General features: G+C 45.4%; 1 protein-coding gene across 3 annotated transcripts in view; it reads right to left on the bottom strand.

Moving 5' to 3' along the window:
* The window catches only part of ENTREP1 (endosomal transmembrane epsin interactor 1), a 380,498-nt gene extending 369,636 nt beyond the window's left edge, over positions 1–10,862 (bottom strand). For all 3 annotated transcript variants that reach the window (XR_012656142.1, XM_032801822.2, XM_032801823.2), the window contains exons 1-2: positions 10,515–10,862; positions 6,413–6,469 (exon numbers count right to left, since the gene is read on the bottom strand). Coding sequence is in view for 2 of the 3 variants with exons in the window: in XM_032801822.2 (XP_032657713.1) it covers positions 6,413–6,469; positions 10,515–10,862 (405 nt within the window). In the remaining variant the exon portion in view is untranslated. The remainder of the gene's footprint in view (positions 1–6,412; positions 6,470–10,514) is intronic.
* Positions 10,863–24,056: the final 13,194 nt, after the last annotated feature.

Raw genomic sequence — 24,056 nt, 5'->3', positions numbered from 1 at the left:
TAGGGAAAAAAAACATTTTTAATTGAAAATGTTTTGAACAAAAAATTTCAAACTGCTCCAAATTATTATTTACACTGCAAAAGTTGGAAAGAACCCAGGTTGACTTTCAGAACTCAGACTGAGTTTGCAGGGGAAATAGTTAGAAAAACATCTTTTTTTACTTGTATGCTGACAAGAGTTAGCCAAAACTTCAGATTTCCAGTCTGAAATTTTGTTGCATTCCAAATTGGACTGAGACCAAATGTTTCTAAAACTGTAATTCCCCCCCAAAAGTGCTCCAAAAACACTGACATGCTGTTTCCAAAATGAAATATGCTAACTGGGACTGACAGCTGTTGAGTGAAACTGACATTGACAAGAAGAATATCAAATTCAGTCAGAAGCTGCCAGGGTCTGCAGCTCCGCCATATATACGATCTCAGGGCTTCCAGACTCCCAGGCCAGCTGGCTTCCAAGGCTATCTAACTCCCAGCTCTCTGGAATCCAAGGTTCCCAGCCCCACAACAGTCCACATGGCAAGGCTGTTCCAGAGTCGTGAACCAGGGCAGTCCCCAGGAAGGGGCTGCCCTACAGCCCCAGATCGTGGGAACCCTAGGTCTCCAACAGCCCCTGCCCCAGCAGGTGAGCAAGTAGGGAATCAAGGACCTCTAAAGCTGAGCACATTTGAAATGGAAATCACTGACTGGCACTGCATACAGAAGAACCGTAATGTGTTTGGTGGAGTTGCCTGGAGCAGTTACAGCCACCCATTTTGCATCTATACTGTTAATTTCTTCTCTCTGGGCATAGAACTTTTTATTTATTTTTACTGAATCTCACTCCATTGCCTTCAGCTTTAATTTGTCCAGGTCACTTAGCAGTTTGGTTCTTCCTCTCATGTGTCTGCAGTCCCTCCAGTTGCAGTGTCATCCATCTATTTGAAGACAGGCTTGTTTTTATCTTGAGAGAAAATTCAAACAGTAAGAGTTACAAAGCAGCCACAGAGTATGCAGAGATATGTGTGATTTTAACAGTTTATTGTAGTTGCTCGACAAGCCAAGGAAAAGTCTTAGAAAGCATCCTGGACAGGACTACAACTAACACTATGCATCACTGCTTGAAAATGGATAGATGCTTTCACCAATAGGACACAGACAGCTACAGGGATCATTTGAAAGTGCTGCATGAAGGCCCAGTGGCCTATGAGCCATAGATGAAAAACCACTGGCTAAACACAAGCAGGAAAGAGACAGAGAGAGAGAGAGAGCGCAAACGTAAGGACTGAGGATCTTGTTGCTGCGACTAATGTGACGTGTTACAGATGGGTGTTGACCACATTGCTTGTCTGTTACCCAACCAGCTGAGCCACTGATGTGATTTTAGAAAGGAACACTTCAGTTAAAGGTCAAATGTAAGAGCTCATGGCAGGAAGGAGCTCATGACAGGAAGGAACAGTTTCCATAAAGAGGTGAGTGATGCCTAACTCAGTACTGTGGAAGCCAACATCTCCAGCCAACTTTGGGGGAAATAACATGCACCCTCCCCCCCCCGCCCCCCAAAAAAACAAACAACAGGAAAACTACTCGTCAAATGCTAAAAAATGAATTGCAAAGATGTTTGGTGACTGAGCCTAAGAACTGAAAGACTCGAAGCTAAAATCACAGTATGTTTCTGACTGCCAAAGCATCCATACTGATACACCACTGAAGGCCTTGCCTACTCTACAAATAGGCCCATCTCCAAGAACGCAGTTACAACATAGGTGTAGTGTGTATAGGAGCTACCTTTTTATTTATTTTTTTACTACGTTCCCCATCTCTGCTAAAGCCTGAGTTGCATCGTGATCTCCATGATTCAGGATCGCAAGCAGCTCCCATCTAAACAGGGGAACGTGGGAGTGGGATGGAACAACTATGCTGCAAATTTGTAACTGAGTGGAAACCAGTTCACTCAGCACTAGGCATTCTCTCATGGCCAGGCATGGCATAGAAGCTTTCTCCCTGGGTCAGCAGCCTCTGCCAATGGTCACTCCAGCATGGTGGCAGTTTCTCTGTAAATAACTCAGCCCTCCAGCCAGGTTACCATCTTAAGTCTACCCATTCTGGGGTCGCCATTGTCCAAATTTAAAAGTCTAAAAATGTTTTTACCAGAAACAAAATCCTTCCACCCAATCTGAGCAATTCCTCAGCTTGTCTTTGGCTTAGCCTTTAGCTCCCTTGATGGACTCAATATCCTTTGCAGTGAGCTTGTACACTCCCTTCCTTGGAGCTGGAAGGGAAACACAGTACCACCATCTATGTTGGATTCTAGCCCAGGGTTGCTCCTTTACCTGTGCTGCAGTTTTAACTGGGCTATTTCCTACCTAGCCTCTTAAGATCTCTTCCAGGTATCACAGTCACTTCTCTGGTTAGTCAGGGTCTCTTCCCAGGCCTTCCTTCCTGGAAAACTTTCCTTCCTGCTCCAAGTTTCCTACCTGGCTCTCACTCCAGATCTTTATCATCACTTAAGCCTCGCTCTCCTTCCCATTATTGCATTCACTTTCTGCTCTTTGTGGCAAGTTGCCTGATTTCCCTCAGGTGAGGCTCATTCTGTGATCAAGTTGGCTTAGCACCAGGCTTTCCAGCTCCTAGGACAAGCCACCCTGTCACACTGGGTCCCCCTCACACTTCTGTTTATAGTATAGATGGGGCCTAAGAAACCTGTGTCAAATTTATCCTCATTTGGTCACATACAAATAAAACACTGGAGAGTGAGTTAATAAAAATATGTGCTCCTTTATAAGATTGCCTAAATATTGCTAGGTGATAACTAGCTTCAGAAGTAGAATAATACAAGCAGTCAGTAGGAAATAAAGATTTATTTTATTAATATGAAAAGAATAAGCCCAAATAGCTCTTTGGACAATTTTTAATTACTATATTTGAGAGCTTCTAATCTACATCAAATTAAACAATTTCACACCCTTTAACATTTGTTTGGAAGCATCAAGACAACTGCAGCACTTGTTTTTCAGGAACCAGAGAGAATTTTAAAAGCACTTAAAACGGTAGAGTATTAGCTGAAGAAACAGCAGCTCAAAGCATAGTTATGCACAAAAAGAAAGATGATAATAAGCTTTTAGCTTATGAGCATGAGAGGGGTTTTTAATGTTGTCACAACTATAGAAGAAAGAATAATGATCATCATTAACCCAACAACAACTAATGTTATAACTATTCCACACTGTCCCAAATCTATTCACATAGATGGTGCAAATGCTAACAAACTGTAATGCAATACAACCCCCAGCAATTCAAAGCATATACCTGAGACTGTCCTGATTTCTCAGATTTCTGGAATGGCACTGGTGTCCAATTCAAAAAATATCTAAATTCTACAGAAGTCTTAAAAACTGACAATGTATGAAAACAATCCATCTGCACTAAAAAACCCACGTGGTATGAATGTTGATCCTTTTTAAACCATTAACTTTCTGTCCTGGATCTTGGGGTGGGGGAATCACACCTCAATAAAACATACACATATACAAAAATGAAAAATACTGAAAAGCCATACTTGTTATGAATGTAAATAAAAGGGTAAATGTGCTGATTCAGTGCTCAGGTACAACAAGAAATGATCCATGTAAGCTACAGAAAAGAGGATATGAAAGAAGGATTAGACAGAAGAAGAGGAGATAATAAGGAACTGTAGTAGAGAGCAATTGCTGTAATCATTTTTTTCAGATACAGAAACACCAAGCTCCTTACAGGGTTGAAATTCTTAAAGAAAGATGGCATTTATATTTATTTTTGAAGAAATTTAGTGCTTGTGTAAACTGCCAGATTGAGAGCCCTGGATACTGAACTTCTCTATTTATTCACAGAACTGGTAAGACATAGACAGCAGCAGAGCAAGTTATACACTGTCCCACCAATGTGAGAAGGTAACTCGCTCTACACATCTATTTAGTCCTTGGCCTTTCTTCCTAGACAACCAGTGGAGCTGGATTGAGACCACCCCACTTTACCCAGCCCGCCAAAAAAGTGTCTTGTGGCACTTTTGGTTACTCTTCTCCTGGAACAGAGCTGAAAGAGCAATCTAGTGATGACAGGCTTCATATCCTATTTCCAGTCCCCTGAGATGTCAAGACCCATAGACACAAAGAGCTCTTGAGTTAGTTTATATCTAGATACAGCTTACATACCCTGTATACTTATTTTCTTCTGTATAAAGAGTGTGATATCTTAATTTCTTAAATATCTGTGGCAGAACAAAGTCAAATTATAGAAGACAGTCTTATTTAGGGTGACCTCTCCACTGTAGTAGTAGGTTTCAGAGTAGCAGCTGTGTTAGTCTGTATCCACAAAAAGAACAGGAGTACTTGTGGCACCTTAGAGACTAACAAATTTATTTCAGCATACGCTTTTGTGGGCTACAACCCACTTTATCGGATGCATGCAGTGGAAAACACAGTAGGAAGATATATCTATATATACACAGAGAACATGAAACAATGGGTGTTATCATACACACTCTAATGAGAGTGATCAGTTAAGGTGAACTATTACCAGCAGGAGAGAAAAAAACTTTTTGTAGCGGTAATCAAAATGATCCATTTACAGCAGTTAACAAGAAGTTGTGGGGAATGCGGCGTGGGGAATAAACATGGAGAAATAGTTTTACTTTGTGTAATGACCCAACCAGTCTCAGTCTTTATTCAAGCCTAGTTTGATGCGGTCCAATTTGCAAATTAATTCCAATTCAGCAGTCTCTCGTTGAAGTCTTTTTTTGAAGTTTTTTTGTTGTAATATTGTGACTTTTAGGTCTGTAATTGAGTGACCAGGGAGACTGAAGTGTTCTCCGACTGGTTTTTTAATGTTATAATTCTTGACGTCTGATTTGTGTCCATTATTCTTTTACGTAGAGACTGTCTGGTTTGGCCAATGTACAGGGCAGAGGGACATTGCTGGCATATGATGGCATATATCACATTGGTAGATGTGCAGGTGAACAAGCCTCTGATAGTGTGGCTGACGTGATTAGGTTCTATGATGGTGTCCCCTAAATAGATATGTGGACAGAGTTGGTAACGGGCTTTGTTGCAAGGATAGGTTCCTGGGTAAGTGTTTTTGTTGTGTGGTCTGTGGGTGCTGGTGAGTATTTGCTTCAGCTTGAGGGGCTGTCTGTAAACAAGAACTGGCCTATCTCCCAAGATCTGTGAGAGTGATGGATCGTCCTTCAGGATAGGTTGTAGATCCCTGATGATGCACTGGAGAGGTTTTATTCGGGGGCTGAAGGTGATGGCTAGTGGCGTTCTGTTACTTTCTTTGTTGGGTCTGTCCTGTAGTAGGTGACTTCTGGGTACTCCTCTGGCTCTGTCAATCTTTTTCTTCACTTCAGCAGATGGGTATTGTAGTTGTAAGAATGCTTGATGGAGATCTTGTAGGTGTTTGTCTCTGAGGGGTTAGAGCAAATGCGATTGTATCATAGAGCTTGGCTGTAGACAATGGATCGTGTGGTATGGTCTGGATGAAAGCTGGAGGCATGTAGGTAAGTATAGCAGTCAGTAGGTTTCCGGTATAGGGTTGTGTTTATGTGACCATCACTTATTAGCACTGTAGTGTCCAGGAAGTGGATCTCTTGTGTGGACTGGTCCAGGCTGAGGCTGATGGTGGGGTGGAAATTGCTGAAATCATGGTTGAATTCCTCTAGGGCTTCTTTTCCAGGGGTCCAGATGGTGAAGATATCATCAATGTAGCGCAAGTAGAGCAGGAGCATTAGGGGACAAGAGCTGAGGAAGCGTTGTTCTAAGTCAGCCATAAAAACGCTGGCATACTGTGGGGCCATGCGGGTACCTATAGCAGTGCCGCTGATTTGAAGGTATATGTTGTCCCCAAATGTGAAATAGTTATGGGTGAGAACAAAGTCACAAAGTTCTGACACCGAGTTTGCCATGATATTATAGGGGATACTGTTCCTGATGGCTTGTAGCACCAGTATATTGCAGCTGAGTGATCAGTCCTGAAACGACTCCCTTTATGGACCCTTCAATAGCATTATTCCCCAAATGACAAATTATATACTCTGCTGGAGTGTTGACAAAGCAGAATGGAAAAAATGTAGGGCCAGGAAACAACACGGGATACAAAGATTTGAATGGTTATTCTAAACCTATAATTTCTTATTAGGAAATACCTACATGAATGTGAAAAGCTCTGTGAAAATTACAATGGTATTGCTTCCTCTCAGTATAGTCCTGTAACTCCTCTTACTGCTAACAAGAGCTGTGTGCCTAGAGAAAAGAATATACCCCTTTGTGTCTGTTGACAGTGCATTCAATAATTCCAGCATTTTTTAAAGGGGAAGGAAATTAACCTTTTTACAAGTATCTCTGTTATATCAAGAGCATCTTGGGACATTTCCCTTTCAACACATTTTAGCAGATACATACCAAAAGTACCACTGGTCTCTTCCACGTAGTTAATCCTATGATTCCGGACAAGATCACCTGAAAGAGCAAAAAAACGATTATGCAGGACTGAAGCGCCATGTTGGCAGAGCCCCATTACAGCCCTCATCACCCAACACTAATACATTGAAAGAAGCTGTTAACTTTAGAGTTCTATAAGGAACTCTTTGTTTAAGAGAGTGGGTCTGACTCTCCTCTCACATAAGAGTAACTCCACTGACTTCAGGGGAAATATACCAGTGTAATCCTGCCATAAATGGGTGGAGAATCAGAGCCAATGTTGATAAGACACTTCACTTATGATAATGTCTTACCTAATAACATAATCAGTTTTTTTCTCATTGTCCTTCTTTTTACTTTTTAGCCCATATACACAACTTTCCAGAGAGGTACTCATTTTTTCCTAATTTTTCAGTACACTCAACCTCCTCAGCTGACTACAAAGCAACATTTCTACTAACTTAGACCCCTATCCAGCAAAACTCTTACGCACATGTATAATTTTAAATATGTGGGTAATTCCATTAACTTCAAAGTTATCATCACGTTCAATCATTTTGCTGGAGGGAGCCAAAAGACAAATAAATGTTTGTATAATGTTGCCTTATTTTACCACTTAATTCAGTATTTCAATCAAGAGAACAACTCTGAAGGAACTATGGCTAAAATTTATAGACACATACATACACAGCTTGTGCCATTCAGTCAGATCAGGAATAAATCCTGCTGCAGAATTGAAAGGACAACACATTTTAATGACATATTATTGGGGACATGGGCATGTGTGTGGAGGGGGAAAGCTAGGCAAGGCAGAACAGAACAGATTTTTGGCTGTGCCCTGTAGACAACAGGAACTCACTGCGATTTACAGTTAATGGCCCATATCTTCAAAGTAATTTAGGCTCCCAACTCCTATTGAAATCAATGGAAGCTAGAACTAAGTTCCTTTGAGGATCTGGGCCAATGTGACTAGGTTAATGAACACAGAACTTCAAGATTATAGCCTGCACCAGAAAAGAATAGGCTAGAGCAAATGGATCTGCACCCTTTAGCACTTTTAAATAAGTAAATACCTTTTATAACTTCAGTGACTTCTGGACTGGTGATGAATCTGGCCTAGCACATGTGCATACATGATTTGGCCAAAACATCCATTGACATTATCATTCCTCTTTCAAAACTACAAACATAACTTTGCAGTTTTGTAACAAAATAGTTTGTGAATTATCTAAGTGCAAAATAATCATGTGATGTTATAATTAAAGCGCATCACTGATGTCTGTCACAGTTCAGGGCAACTGAACCTGTATTACCATCCGTGGTCCAGCAAGATTAAATTTAGATTTAGTTGGGGATTGATCCTGCTTTGACCAGGGGGCTGGATGAGATGACCTCCTGAGGTCCCTTCCAACCCTGATATTCTATGATTCTATGATTCTACAAGAGCATCTACTTTTAGGGTCTTGGTTCCCCAGGCATCATCTCTCTCAGGCAGACACACACATCTCATTCCCTTCTGACTGGAGTATTTCGAGGCTGCACGGTTCCCTGCCTACACTGTGAATTTCCCAGTAAGCCAGACTGCCTAAGTATGCCTGCTTTGCTTTTCTCTTCAGATGCTATGAACAGCATAATTGCCCATAGTTATAAGGCATCACACAGCTTTTCCTAAGCAAGCACATTTATTCTCAAGGTGAAAGCATAGTAGAGAAAATCCTTTCTCTAGAGAATGCAGTTTGAATCCTATATGCAAACCTTTCCAGGTGGTTGTACCTCTCTGGAGATGTTACAACCTGAGCGAATTTGCTGCCACTATTTTTAGTTCCTGGAGGGCTCTGGTCCACCTTCCCCATGAAAATACATACAATGATTTTCGTAAATTTCATAGCTGAATGTAATGTTATTTTGGAGCTGTAGGAACAGGAGGGAAAAGGCATTTTTCCACTGAGCAATGGACTGCATATTTATTCTGCACTCAAGTGATTCAAAAACTAATTTGTTACATAAGTGCAAGCTTGGTTTGTATGCAGTCCTAAATGGGACACTGTTTTAGCCATATTTGAAGCAATCTGGTTTTGAACTATATTAATAAAGTTACAGGTGTTTAAAAGGAGGTATAGTGAGCACGGACAGTGCATTTGTTTCCTTACTTCAGGGTCTAAGGCTGTGAATACCTGCAGTGGTAAATACGTGAAAGACTACGCATACATCTATTTGGGAAGGGATTTTCATCAGGTTTCCACAGTAAACTTGTCTCTGTCTCTTTACACGTAAGCTTTATAATATGGGCTTTCATGCCTTAGTACAAATTGTTATGAAAAATCACTTGCACAGAAAAAGTGAAGTTTAAATAGAAATCAACACCAGTAATAACTTGCCTTACTGTCCATAATAAAATCCTAATTCCCTCCCCCTTACAGTTTTTCTAGGAATATCACTATTTATTTATCCAGTCTTATCAGAGTAGCAGTATTAAAGTGCAGGAAAATGCTGCATGCAATATGTGCATGTACTATTACAGGTGGGAAGTGTTGTTTCTTATTGTATACAAGGTTTGATAGACTGATTAAGATTTTATAAGGAAAAACATTTAAAATAATCAGCTATAAAATGTCAATTTGGCCTTCTCTTTATATTTGTTTATTCTTCTGTAATAATCTATTTGTTAGGGTTTGTGCTGCTACTGAAGTAAGACCTATAGATAGTCTAAAATATTATTTATGTTACTATTTATTATTTCTGCAAGACAAAATAGTGTTCTAGCTTCTTTACTGAACAAATAAAAATATGTAGCTTCTGATAACTGAATTGTAAATTGGCAATGAAGGGTGTAATTTGTTATATAAGTAATTTTATGCTTAACATATACATAGCACCTTTTAACTGAAGATTTCAATGTGCTTTACAAACATTAATGAACACTCTTGATGACATACCTCTGAGGAAAGGAATTATTAATCTTCCTATTTTACAGACAGGGAAACTGACATACAGTGAGGGTAAGTAGCTTGCTGAACATCACACTGCAAATCAGAAGCAGAACTAGAATAGAACCCAAGCACCCTACCATTCCCCTTAGCGTGAGCAGATGTCCCGATTTCATAGGGACAGTCCCAATTTTTGGGTCTTTTTCTTATATAGGCTCTTATTACCCCCCACCTCCATCCCGATTTTTCACATTTGTTGTCTGGTAACCCTAATTCTCCTGCTCTAATCATCTAGGCCCCAATCTTTCAAGGAGCTCTGTATGGGAAGATCCCTGCACCCATTTGGAATGTCAATGGCATTGCAAGGGTCTGACTGTGTAAAACTCCTTGTAGGATTAGGGCCTGAGATCACACTTTGCAAGTCTTATTAAATTCAGTAAATCTTCTACAATAAAAGAGAGGAGCTAATCCCTTAAATCCAAAATTTATGCTGAAAAGCCTAACACCCTATGAATGTTGGCAGCAACAGACAACTATTATTATGTACGCAGTGCTTGAAATGTCTGAGGCACTTTACAAACAACTAGAAGACACCATCTCTGCCACAGAGAGCTACATAGATACATTAGAGAGATATATAGAGTCATAGATTCCAAAGCCGGAAGGGGCCATTGTGATCATCTAGTCTGACCTCCCATATAACACAGGCCATAGAATTTCCCCAAAAATCTATTAGCTAATAGATTAGCTAGCTAGAGAATAGATTGGGTAGATTGTTCTGACATGTAATAGCTAAGAGATTAGCTAGACTGATCAAATGCGGTAGCTAATACGTAGATGGATCTGATACATAACAGATTAGACATGTGACGGCTAATAGATTGGCTAGACAGATCATAGAGTAAAGCGATCAGATATCTGATAGCTGACAGAGTGGCTAGATAGAGAACAGACTAGACTGAACAGCCATGTGATAGCTAATCGATTGGTTAGGTGGCACGGGTAGCTATGAACAAAGCAGGCAAGCAGGCATCAGACAGCTATGAGATGACAGGCTAGTCGGCCTAAAGACGATCCAGGCTTCGCTGTCCCGTCCCATGGCTGTGTCAGCAGCAGCTGTTGCTGCCCGGCCGCCCCCAACTCCCCGGGCCACTTACCGAGGAGCCCGCCCAGAAGGGACAGGAGTTCTTCACCTGCGGGGAGCCGCTGAGGGACAGCGCCCCAAAGCTCAGCGCCACCATGCAACAGCCCAGGATGAGCTGCAGCAGCCCCAGGGACAGCAGCGGTCTGGCCGGCAGCAGCCCCTGGGCCCCGGCGGCGGCGGCGGCCCGGCGGGCGGACAGAGGGGAGAACGGCGCCGGGGGAGGCCGATAGTGCTGGAAGCGCCGGAGAGGCGGCAGCGGCGAGGCCGGAGAGGCGGCGGGGCCGGGAGCCGCTGCCTGAAGCGCAGCGGAGAGCCCGGCCATGGGGCAGCAGGAGCCCGGCAGCACCACAGGCAGCGACATGGGGGGCGGCGGCCGCGCAGCTCCGAGGGCAGGAGCCGAGTGTGGGCGCTCCGCCGGCACTGCAAGCTGCCGCCCTGCTGCCGGCCGCTGCCAAGCCCGTCCCCACAGCGCGCTGCTGCTGCCGCCAGTGCCCAGGCTGCCCCAGCCAATCCCTTAACCGCCCCGGGCTGCCCCCAACGCCCCCTTAATACTCCCGTCCCTAGGCTTAACCGCCCCAGGCTGGCCCCCAAACGCCCTCTTAATACCCCCCGGTCCCCAGGCTTAACCACCCCAGGCTGGCCCCCAAACTGCCCCTTAATAGTCCTCTGCCCCCTTAACCGCCTCGTGCTGGTCCCCAAACGCCCCCTTAGCTGCCCTGGGCTAATGCCAAACACCCACTTAATACTCTCCCTCCCCTTAACCACCCCGGGGCTGGCTCCCAAACACAGCCTTAATACCACTCTGAGCTAGCTCTCAAACATCCCCTTAACCCCGCTCCACCACTGCTTTATCTCCCCAGGCTAACCCCCAAACGCCACCTTAACCCTCCTAGGCTAGTCCCCAAATACCACCTTAACCCCCTCCACCACTCCCTTAACCCTCCCGGGCTAGCTCCCAAACACCCTCTCCGCCACCCCCTTAACCACACTGAGCTAGTCCCCCAAAAATCCCTTACCCCCCCACCATCCCCTTATCTGCCCTGGACTAGCCCCCAAATGCCCCTTTAACCTCCCACCACTCCCTTAACTACCCAGGGCTAGTCCCCCATGCCACTCCCTGAGCCACCCTCAAACACCTCCTTAATCCCCATGTTAAGCCCCCTTAATCCCTCTGTGGTACACATTGTGTCACCTCTCTTAAACTTTCCATGCTAGCCCCCCAAAAACCCCTCAGACTCCCTAGGCTAGTCTCGTGTGCCAGGCCACCTCCTTGATCTCTCTTAAATCCCTGTGCCAGCCCCTCCACCAAATGCATATGCCAACCCACTCCTCAGACTTAACCACTCTCCTGCTAGTGTAAAATCTCTCCCTGGCCCTCACCCCCAACCTATTCGCTGCCGCCAGTGCTTAACCTGTCCCTGTCCACTCTGCCATGCCAAACACTCTCTACGAAAGAAAGCATTCCGCTGCCACTGCCAAACCCCGCCTGACCACCAAACTCCTCTTTAATGGTGTACCAAACCACATTCAGCTGCTGGTGCCAAATCCTTCCTTACCCTTTTCTGCAATCACTCCGCTGCTACTGCAGCCAACCCCATCTCTAGCCTGCCCCTTACCTTCTACTACAGGTTGAACCTCTCTAGTCCACCCTTGGGACCTGATGGGTGCCAAACCACAGGAGGTCAAAGCAGAGTGCCAGCAGGTCTCCATAGGTGCGAGTCTCCATAGGTGCAGCATCCCCAGGCTTTGCGCCCAGCATGGTCTCTCGCCCAGGGGCCCCATTGCCACCCGGGTTCCTGGCCGCTGGCCCCCCACCCTGGGGCTCCAATGCTGGCCCCAGGTCCTAGCTGATGGCCACAGGTCCTCCCTTTCCCTTCCAGAGATTGAACACCATGAATCAGCTGTTCGCGGCACTCCAGAAGCCCTGGGAGGGAGGGAGGAGGAGTTGGTAAGTGTGGGGCTGCCGGCGCACAAGAGGCATAGGGAGAGGGAGGTGGGGGTGGGGGGAACTTGGCACTGGTGGATGCTCTGCACCCACTAATTTTTTCCCATGGGTGCTTCAGCCCCAGAGCATCCATGGAGTAGGCACATCCTGACCACAGATGTTGCCGGACCAGGGAGTGCGGGATTAGAGAGGGTCAACCTGTACTATCTGCTTCCTCTCAAACTAACCCATTTACTGCTACTGCTACTGCTTTCAACCCCTTCCCTAACCAATCCTCCTCCCACTAAACCACTCTGCTTCTGTGCAGTGAGACTGATCACTGTTTAGCATTAGCCTTTCCCTTTTATTGTCCACAATTATTTCTTCTCCTCTGTTTTTTTCCTCCTTGTTTCTCTGTGTTGAACGCCCCCCCAGGTCCTTGCTCTTTTTTTCCCTTTGGTCAGTGTTGTTACACAGTGAGCTTGAAGTTTTAAAATAACTCCCCTTGGGAAGAGGGCTGGGGGAAGCAAGTGGATTGCATTTCACATTGTTGGCTTTCTTCCCAGGAGGAGGAGGTTTGGCAGAGGATGTGTGTACACACACACACACACGTGTAATTCTGCCTGATCACGGCAGGGAAATTTATCTTCCATGTGAAGTACCTTCAGTATTTCATTTGTGTGTCAGAGCTTCAGAGTGCCATTGCACAGGCTATGTTTGTTCTTCTGTTCAACTTGTTGAAATGTTGGATGAGAGTAGGCTTAGGGCCTGTGTGCTGTTGTTCCAGTTCAGTCACTACAGTTTGAACATGTTGGGCATGTCTGAACATGACTTAGAAAAATAAATAATCTGAGTCATGAAAAATATAGTTGTTAGCTACATAGGAAAACATACACTATAAAAGTGTCAATGGTTCTTTTGGCAGCACTTAGCCCTTTGTAGAAGAAGATTGTAGGTTCAACACTCAGCAAGGACTTTGGTGCAGACCTGATGCTGACACTGCAATGTAGTAGCAAAGAGGGAAGGAGCTGCAGCAGTAGAGATAGTGCCCTTTGGATGACAGCCTTTTCTGCTTCTTTCTGTAGGCTGTCCAACTGGAAATTAAAGATCTCCTAGCACTTCTTGAAAAGAGTACATTATAACCTTACTGCAGTGGGGTCTAGATACGTTAATCTTAGTGCTCTCATAATTCATGGCATAATCACACATAAAACCATACTAAAGATAACAGGATCATAGGGGCATAATTACAACAGTCTATATAATCAAAATATAGGTTAAAACAGAAAATTACTTTTTGGTCTAACCCAAAGTTTACTTCTCCATACACACAGAAAACAACCACTGCAGCTCATCCAAACCCAAACGCACCTTCTGCCTCAGTTTCTCGCCCAAAGCTATTACACACCCATCTCTCTGAGAATCCTGAGTAGCCTTTTTTTCTGTCTCACCATCAACTTTGGGAGGGGAAGTTGGCTGCCTAAGTTTCTCTCTACAGCCACATTCTCCTTTTTAGTTCAACAATATGGCACCTTGTGGAAGAGCAGATGAACGGATAACTAACATAATTAAAGTGATTTTGGTTGGGGTTACGTTTGCAATCCAAACTCTTCAGAATTATGCTGTCTAATCTCTCTAGATATACCACAAAAACAAAAAGGAGTCCGGTGGCACCTTAAAGACAAACATTTATTTGGGTATAAGCTTTCGTGGGTAAAAAAACCCCACTTCTTCAGATGCACCTGAAGAAGTGGGTTTTTTGTTTTTGTGGATACAGACTAACACAGCTACCCCGATACTAGATATACCACAGTCATTCCTGTGACATCTAAGTGCCTTTACAAATATACAAAAAGTAAACAAGACCTTTGATTCATCATTTTCTTGTCTTGGGTAAGATTTTTAAAAAATGGGTGCCTAATATTACTCTCCTTAGTCCATATTTACACACCTAAATAAGTAGCCTAGTTTTCAAAAGTGTTGAGCAAAATTAACAATTGGAAACCACTGCGTATTCAGCACCTTTGAAAGTCAAGCAGCTTATTTAGATTCCTAAATACAGAATTAAGAGACTACATTTAGGTGCCCATTTTTAAAATCCTGGCCCTTAAATCAGGCAGTTCAACCCTACCGCTGTTGCTTCTGTTACAATTCAAGCACTAGAATGTCTCTTAGACAAGACAGACCTTGTCTGCAAGCTTCAGGGTTTAAGCCAACCTCTAACTAGTAGAGCAGATTATCCCACATCTACCTGTTGTGTGGTTTCTTGCACCTTCCTCTGAAGCATCTAGTGCAAGTCACTTGAAGACATGTTACTGGACTAAAGGGACCATGAGTCTGATCTAAGACAGTAGTTTCTTTGCTCCTTTTATCAGTGATAGCTGTCAAATTCTGGTAACACTTTCTAATGACTAGCAGCAGGCACTAGAAGAGCTAAGGTTAGAAGTGCCATGCTAATCTTGCTGCTTTTATTTCTAATCGGACAGGCTGTCATGCTGTTCTGTGGTTATTTTTCAGGATACTTACGAGATTTAAAATTACTGCCTACCTGTCTGAGGTTTTTTTGGTACCTTAAATATTTCATATTTTACTGCTGTAATGCAGTGACTAAGATCCAGGTTATTTTACTGTTGAGGCAGTGTGGTGATGAGGTACAAGCAGAGGAGTGGGAATCAGCAGATTCAAAGTTCCAATTCCAGCTCTGCTACTGACTTCTTGTATGAACAGCTTCACCTTACTTTGTTTCCCCATCTGTAGAATGATGATAACAATCACTTATCACTCTTACAGGGTGTCAGGTGGATTGATTAGTTAAGTAGCTAGATCTTCAGTAGAATCTCATGGAGCTGTGCTGATTCACACCCATTGGAGATCTAACCCAGTGTTTGTACAATACTTTGAAAGTGTTATCTACTGTGTAAGTGCTAATGTACAATAAAAAATCATCTAATAAAAAATCCTTAATTACCAAGTAGATCTGAGCAACAATTTAAAAACCAAGTGCAGAATGTATGTGTGTGTGAGAGTACTTATAGGTGTGGAGGGGAGAAGGAGGGGGGAATGCTAAGTGGTGGTGGGGAATTTACATTGGTGGACAATCTACAGAAAATGGAAAGTAAAATAACTAAAAGATTGCATCCAGGGTGAAAAATACATTGTTGTCCATTAAAGAATTGCTGCTAGTGAACAGATGAAATTTTTTAAGTTTGCAAAAGCAGCACCATTTCTTTCACCTCTGTTTTTATTCCATGTCACTTAGGTTCACACTGAACTCTTCTGCTGTAACATTCATTGGTCAACTGCTGCATTGTTGGAGGCTCTCTCACAATAGACTTCTGCTGACTCATGACAGAAGTGTGTTTATTTAATATCTTATTCATTCTGCTTCTTTCCTCCTCTTCAGGTGTCAGTTTTGGAAGGACTGAACACTGACTCTAATTGAAGGAGCTAGAGAAACTCAATGCTACTAATTCACTGCAATCATAATTATCACCCTAACAGATGCTAGCAGGCTGGAAGCTGCACCAGACCTCCCATACAGTAGAACTCTGGATTAGCTTCTCTGCTGTCAACGGTGAGTCAGTGGCAGAATCACTGTTTGATTTTTTCCCCACTAATCTTTACTGGATATATTGAAATTTTGAATCAAATATTCAGTATTCTCCACAACTTATTAATAAAATTAAACACAAAAGCTATAGAGGAGAAAACCTTAAGAATTGTGGAAGACCCTGAAAGTTTCCTTTCAGGATTGAGTCATCTATTTCTTCCCCACATCACCTTTGGTAACTATTGCTTCCCCATCCTCACAAAGTTATGTAACATGTTTGTGGTCAAACAGTTTGATAAAATTGTTTTTTCTGTCTACATGGATTATAACACCCTCCCAACCATGTTTAAACCCTGATGTCAGTGAGTAAGCCATGCTAGAACACACTTGCCATAACTGTTATTTTGTAGGGTAGGCAGGGTCTTAAAATCAACACCCTTCTAAACAGCTTTTTAAAAACAGTTTGTGAGGAAATCACATTCCCTGCTGCTGCCCCATCCGTGCCCTCCTCATACAGTTGTTGGCCTCTGTGCTGCCCAAGTCATTATGGTGTGACAATACAGACTCAGCCACCAGTCTTTTTTCCTCTCTTGAAATGTTGTTGCCATCATCAACTGTCAGCTCTTGCTTTTGACCTACAAGCCTGGGCCAGATTCTGTTCTCTGATCAGTGTAAATCTGGAGACACTCCCATGAAGTCAACTGAGTTACTCCAGATTTTCATCAGTGCAAGAGAGAGGAGAAAAGGTCTCAAGGATTCTCACTGAAGTTTGAATAGCTTAATCTCTTTCCCCTCCTCACTCCTGTGGTTTTTTTTTGTTCTGTTTTGTTTTGTTTTTTAAAAGGAGAGCCTGAATGGTTGCACAGGAATAGAGCAGGGAACAGAAGTTTTTGGCAGCATTGCAAAAATATTTTGTTTCTACTTGGCATTTTATCAAGGGACAGAGCAGGAAAACCAGGTATAGAGCAAAGAGTAACAAAGCAAAAACCAGCAATTATAAACTGATGCAAACCTTCTAAGTGATATGGACTCTGTTCCCAAGGTCAAAAGAGTGGTTCTGCTTGGCCCTTGTGGTTTTATCTCCATTTCTAAATGTATCCAGCACCTAGGAGCCCTGGAGAGGTCAGGTAACTATTTAACTGGGATTCATTTCAAGAGGTAGAGTAACTGCAGTTGAAACCCGGTTCATCTGAAAGTAGGTGGGCGACAAACTTGTAAATGTTGCAACAAAGCCAATTAACAGCAGGATGTAAAGATCATAATGTACTGGATTTTAAATAGCTTTACCTGCCCACTCTGCAACCAGTGTTTGATACCACAGTAATGAAAAACTGGATGGATGGATAGCAGTAGTTCTTACCTCTGTGTTAGACATATCCAAAGTTTTTAAACTAGGAATTCAAAGTGCCTATGCTGTGAGGTGGGATAGAGAAGAAGTAACAGTAAACACATAGCTACTGTCCTCCTGGCCTAGCTGGGCTGAATGCTACTCCAGATGGAGGTAGATGGAGGGCAGAGGACCAGTAATTCTGGGTAAAGACTCCCTGATTTCTGAAACACGCCAACACTAGATTTTGCAACAAAAACAGAAAATTTGGTGACAATGGAAAATGCCAAAAGAGCAGTGGGGAGTTAATAATTAAACTACTGATACAATTAAAACCTCTGAATTTTGAATGTTTTAACATTTATTTTATGTGGTCACAATGATTTGGTGGGGATAAAATAGAGTTGCAATTTAGGTGGTCAGGTGGGGTTTGGCAGATAAGAGAGGGCGTCAGTCCATTGGCTGAGTTTTCGAGGCCTTACGCTCAACTTGATGGTGTTTCTCTGTTTAGATGTAATGTAATAATGTTTGTACATCACAGCAAATCAATTAAAAAAATTAAGGGACTATTTTAGGCATCAGTGGCCAGAACACTACTGATTTGGGGGGAAATTGGGGAAAAATGAAAGGTGGCAATAGAGGACACACAGAACCCATGGCATCTACTTAGCAGAGCTACCAGTTTCAATGACATTTGTAACTGTTTGGTGGCAGTTAACACCTTTCAACATAATATCCCTCATCTTAGAAGGGAACAGGGAGGGGGGCACACAAGGAGCTTGGAGTATGTGAAAGAATGCAAGGAGCCGTTGGTGTGTGCAATGAGCTTGGCCTAGAGAAGGTACAAAGTTTATGATTCTTCCCCCTATCCTCCCGGCAGTTTTGGGGTAATTATTGGCAACTCAGTGTCTTTGGTCCCATGACAGAGTTAGGCAGGAGCTTTAGTCAGCTTGGAATGAAGATCTTTCTGTCTTATTCCCCCTTTATGGCTTTTGAAGTCTTCTCTATCCCTGCCTGCTGTTACTCCGGATAGTGGTAGTGATGTGCTAACAGGCTTGTTTGTAGTTTTGGGGAGAGGTTGCAGGATAATCATACTCCCAGCGCTGCCTGTGTCTCAGGGGAGTGAATAGAATAGCAGGGTGCCAGCCACCACACTACCTCTAGTGCCACCACCTCAGTGAGGCTTTCAGGGTCTAGGAGAGCAGTATTCTACAGGGTCCCCAACTAGCAAATTCCAGTCCAAACCCTCTCTAAGCACACCCACTGTTTTCGGTCTCTTTATGGTATGAAAGTCATTCTGTCCCTTTAATCATTTTTGTCACCCATTTCTAGTTCAGTTTTATTTTTGCTACATATTTTCAGAAATGGGAGCAGAACTGAAGACAGTATTCTAGATACAGACAGACATATATGGCATAATATTTTCAGGATTACTTTGTCTCATTTTTATACATTATAATAGTGGGTGGTGGGAAGAGTTTGTGCAAAGCTTTGATAGGGCTGCACTAAATTGTCCATCATTAGTACTTTACATTTAAAAACTCCTACACTACATGAGGAAATAATTGCTATAGTTTCTTATCATGGAAGCAAATTATCTATTACCCCAAACACTAAACCCTAGAAATATCAGTGTGTTGTCTCCTTACTTGGAAGATAACCAAGAGTTCTTCTTCGAGTGACAGTTCTGTTCACATCTATTACACATTAGGTGTGTGCGTGCTGTGTGCATGGACGTTGGAAACTTTTTCCCTTAGTGGCTCCCATCGGGCAAGGGAGGCTAAGAAGGAACTGAAGGTGCATGATGCACACAGCTTTCGGAACACTGGCCTGTTCAGGAAGCTGCAAGCTGGGACTTTTTCCCCCAGAGTGGAAGATCACAGTCGGGGATGTCGAAATGACCACTGTGATCCTTGGAGACCTTGCTTACCCGTTAATGCCATGGCTCATGAAACCGTACACAGGGAGCCTTGACAGCAGCAAGGAGGGGTTCAACTACAGGCTGAGCCGGTGCCGAATAACTGTGGAGGGTGCTTTTGGCCGTTTAAAGGGTCGCTGGCAATCTCTGACTTTTGCCTCAAGCAGCTACTCATGGAGGCCACACTGCAACCTTCAGCCTTGGGCCATCCGGCCTTGGCACCAACGTCCTCAGTGTGGAGTGCCCCAGCATCAAGTCGCGATCTGGCACCAGTGGGGCACCGCAAACATGCTGCTCCGAGGCAACAAGAAAACCCCCAGCACCGTTCGACCTCACCAGTATGGTCAAAGGGCCAGCCTACAAGCCGAGGGTCCTCCCCGCATAAGAAGCCGGCACTGCCCAAGCAAATGAGCACTCAAAAGGGAGGCACTGCCCCAGGACATGCTCCAGCGCCGTAGAGCCCGTTGAGCCCTGGGCTAAGCACCTTGAGCGCGGAGCTCTTAGAATAGCCCTCCACACCCAGATACCTTTGAGGCAGCAAAGGACCTCATTCAGTTGTTGGTGGCAAGCCCCTTCCCTGCCAAAGAGAAGCCTCTGGCACCACTTCCTAGAGTGCCGTCAAGAGGCAAGCCAGCAATGGTGCACTGATCGAGGTCACCATCCTGACGCCGCTCCCAGCCTCAGTCCCAGTCGAGCTCGGCCTCTGCAGATTTCCAGTTGCCCCTGGCCAAGCGGGACTCAAAGGCACTGGATCACAGCCAGCATACAGCACCGGCCCTCCCAGGGCACCGCTCCCTGGCACCATCACCAGGCTGGCTCCTAGGCAACACAAGATCGAAGTCCCCGGGCCCGAGCAGAAGCCAACAATCCTGGTCCCGGGAGTATTGGTACCAGTAGGCAAGGATCCATTCTCCAGCCCCCGGCAGCACCATTCTACGGCACCGCCTTGGCCTTCCAGGTCGGCGTCCTCGGAATCTGAGGTGGACTCAGGCTGCTCCAGCTATGCCTGCAGGGCACCAGTGAGCAGGGAGCCCCAAGACCCATGGCATCCCCAATGGGCCCACCAGGGCAGTGGCCCTTTTGGACACCATGGGCCTGTCACCAACAGCAGGGGCCCCCCTCCAGAGCCTCGAGATCCAGCTATTTGGTGTGTTGGTCCCAGTCTTTGCACAGGCACCCCTCCGCACCCAAGGATGCCACGGTATCCAGGCCACCAGATGCTTCTCTGGAACACAGGAGAGGAGAAGCGGCACCGAGCCTGGTGCCATCCCGAAGGCAGTCAGGCAGGCAGGACCCGGATGAGCCCCCAGCATGTGAGGAGGAACAAGAAGGGCTGGAAGACGAGATGCAGAAGGCCTCATCTCTTTGTCATCCCCAGATGAAGCCATGGCAGGCAACTCGGTGTTGGGGCCTCCTCTGATTGACCACAGAGCGCAAGAGGAGCTGCTCCGCAGGGTAGCTCATAACTTGGGCCTATAGGCAGAGGAAGCAGTAGAGCAGGAGGATCCTATGGCGAACATCTTAAGCCCTGAGGGCCCCTCCAGAACTGCGCTCCTGCTCATAAAGACAATCCAGTCCAACTACAAGACGGTCTGGCAAACCCCAGCCTCTAGTGTGCCAACAGCAAAAGGTGTGGAGCGGAAGTACTTTGCCCCTTCCAAGGGATACGACTTCCTCTTTTGTCACCTGGCCCCCTGTTTGCTGGTCGTCTCAGCAGTCAATGACGGGAACAACATGGTCAGCAAGCCCCAGCTCCTAAAACCAAGGCGGCTAAACGTCTGGATCTATTTGGCAGGAAGGTCTGTTCTTCTGGGGGCCTCCAGTTGAGGATCACGAACAGCAGGCAATCTTGAACAAACAATTTTAATTCCTGGAAGGCAGTTGCCAAATTTAAAGACTCCTTGCCCTAGGGCTCTCAGTGGATGAAGGAAAGGCAACCAGCACTATTGCTGGTTTACAGTCCTACCCTTCAGCCTGGCAGCGGCACCCCACATGTTCACAAAATGCATGTCAGTAGTGGCAGCCTTTCTACAAAAAAAGAGAATTTGAGTGTACCCATACCTAGATGACTGGTTTCTCGCAGGTCAGTCCAAGGAGGAAGTCCGTTCCCATGGGGCAGTGGTACTGGACGTATTCCGCAGGCTAGGCCTTCTAGTGAATGTGCCCAAGTCCTCCTTGATACCTACACAAAGGCTGGAGTTCATTGGGGCAGTCCTGGATTTGATACAGGCATGAGTGAGCCTCCCAGAATCCAGATGTCTAGCCATCCAGCGTGCCATAGACTCAATGCTGAAGTTCCCCACAACCACGGCCAGATGCTGCCTGCAGCTCCTAGGACACATGGTGGCATGCACCCACATAGTCAAACACGCCCAACTGCGGCTCAGGACTTTGCAATTGTGGCTAGGCCGGTCATATCGCCCGGGCAGAGACTTCTTAGACCTTGTAGTGACAATCCCTGCTCAGGTGTTGGACTCCCTGCACTGGTGGCTCAACCATCAGGTAGTTTGCAAAGGGATCCGTTCGCCGCACCGCAACCCACACTGACGCTGGTAACAGACACGTCAGGCCTCGGCTGGGGAGCGCACTTGGGGGACCTATGGACGCAAGGCTTATGGTCCAAGAACGAAATGTTGCTCCACATCAGTGTGAAGGAGCTTAGGGCAGTTTGCCTAGCCTGCCGAACCTTTCACGCTGCTTTAGAAGGTCACAGCGTGACAGTTCTGACAGACAACACTACCGCCATGTTCTACATAAACAAGCAGGGTGGAGCCCGATCCTCCCCCCTCTGCTGAGAGGCCCTTCTCCTATGGGACTTTTGTATAGTCCGCTCAGTACACCTCATACGTCATACCTCCCAGGGGAGCGGAACGAGCTGGTGGACCGCCTCAGCGGGTTGTACCGCATGCACGAATGGTTGATGAGACCAGATGTCTTGCAGTCGATCTTCCAGAAGTGGGGATTTCCCCAAATGGACCTCTTGCCACCAAGAACAACAGTCAATGCTCACAGTTTTGCTCTTTCCAGAACCAGAGTCCGGGCTTGGTCGCAGATGCTTTCGCGATCCCTTGGAGCGGGAGCCTGAAGTATGCCTTCCCACCGCTCTCACTCATCCAGAGTTCTCCTCAAAGCTCGCAGAGACAAAGCAGTAATGATTCTCATCGCCCCAGCTTGGCCCTGCCAACATTGGTTTGTGACTTTGCTGGAGCTGTCAGTATCCAACCCGATTGCCCTGCCCCTACACCAAGATCTCATTACGCAGGACTGCGGGCGCCTGCTCCATCCAAACCTGCAGTCTCTGCATCTCGTGGCATGGAAATTCTGTGGTTGAATGCGATGGAGAGCCAGTGCTCTCTTCAGGTGCGACAAATTCTTGACAGTAGGAAACCTTCCACTAGGGCCACATAGCTAGCTAAGTGGAAGAGGTTCTCCTGGTGGTGTGAACCAAAGCATATACAGCTGCTTCAGGCCTCTGTTCCAGTTATCCTGAAATACCTGCTGCACCTTAAACATTAGGGTCTCGTCCCCTCTTCAGTTAGCATGCATCTGGCTGCCATTTCAGCATTCCACCTGGGGGAGTTGGGGCATTGTTTTCCAACCCCATGGTAGCCCGGTTTCTCAAGGGGCTGGAGAGGGTGTTTCCCTACTCATGTCCTCCGGTCCCTCTCTGGAACCTTAACCTGGTCCTGACCAAGCTCATGGGACCCCCTTTTGAGCCCCTAGCCTCTTGCTCTTTCACTCACCTCTCTTGGAAGATGGCGTTTTTGGTGGCCATTACATCCGCAAGCAGGGGGTCTGAGCTGAGGGCCCTCACCTCAGAGCCCCCTTATACAGTTTTAGGCCAGACCCTAAATTCCTTCTTAAAGCAGTCTCGCAATTTCATATGGAACAGACATTTGTTTGTTAGTGTTCTTTCCCAAACCACACACGGACCTGGGGCCCTGTAGCCAGGGGCGGCTCCAGGCACCAGCGCTCCAAGCGCATGCCTGGGGCGGCAAGCCGCTGGGGGCTCTCACCCAGCCCCCCAAGGGCAGCAGGCAGGGTGCCTTCGGCAGCTTGCCTGCGGAGGGTCCGCTGGTCCCATGGCTTCGATGGACTTCCTGCAGCCGTGCCTGGTTACCTACCTTTTCATAACTTTTGTTCTTCGAGATGTGTTGTTCACGTCCATTACACTTCCCACCCTCCTTCCCCTCTGTCGGAGTCTCCAGCAAGAAGGAACCAAAGGGAAGTTGGGTTGGCAGAGGTATATATGCACCAGCATGAGGCGCCACTCTGGCGGGGCTCCCTGGCGGGCCCAACGGGAGCCGCTAAGGGAAAATGTTTCTTACGTCCGTGCATGCGGCGTGTACACACCTAACGTGTAATGGACGTGAACAGCACATCTCAAAGAACAATAGTTACAAAAAGGTAGGTAACTGTTTTATTCAGTTGCAGGTGGGATAGATGTTGCACTGTTTAATCTCTGTTCTAACATTTATCTAGTAATTACCTCCAGAGAACAAGCATTACACTGCTGTGTTCTTCAGATGACCATAGTACATTATCATCAAAAGAGAAATTACTTTGTTTAGGATGGAGGCTATATCTAGACAGTGATGAATATGACTGTATGCATTTTTTTGCAGTGGAAAATAGAAGAGATGGTAGTGGTTTCTTTACAGTGGAAACCTCACTATGCCCATATTCCAGTGTAACGAGTTGATGGGTAATGAAGGAAGACACTCATATGCTGCTTTGCTTTGTTGTGAGACTATTGTGTGAGTGTTAACTAAGCAAAAAGTGTGTACAATTAGAGTGACTATGAGTCAGGAGGTTAAGTTGCCTTGCTGACACAGA

This window comes from Chelonoidis abingdonii, chromosome 6 (assembly GCF_003597395.2).
Source record: "Chelonoidis abingdonii isolate Lonesome George chromosome 6, CheloAbing_2.0, whole genome shotgun sequence".
NCBI classification, from domain to species: domain Eukaryota; kingdom Metazoa; phylum Chordata; order Testudines; family Testudinidae; genus Chelonoidis; species Chelonoidis abingdonii.
This window is presented reverse-complemented; position numbering and strand designations above follow the sequence as displayed.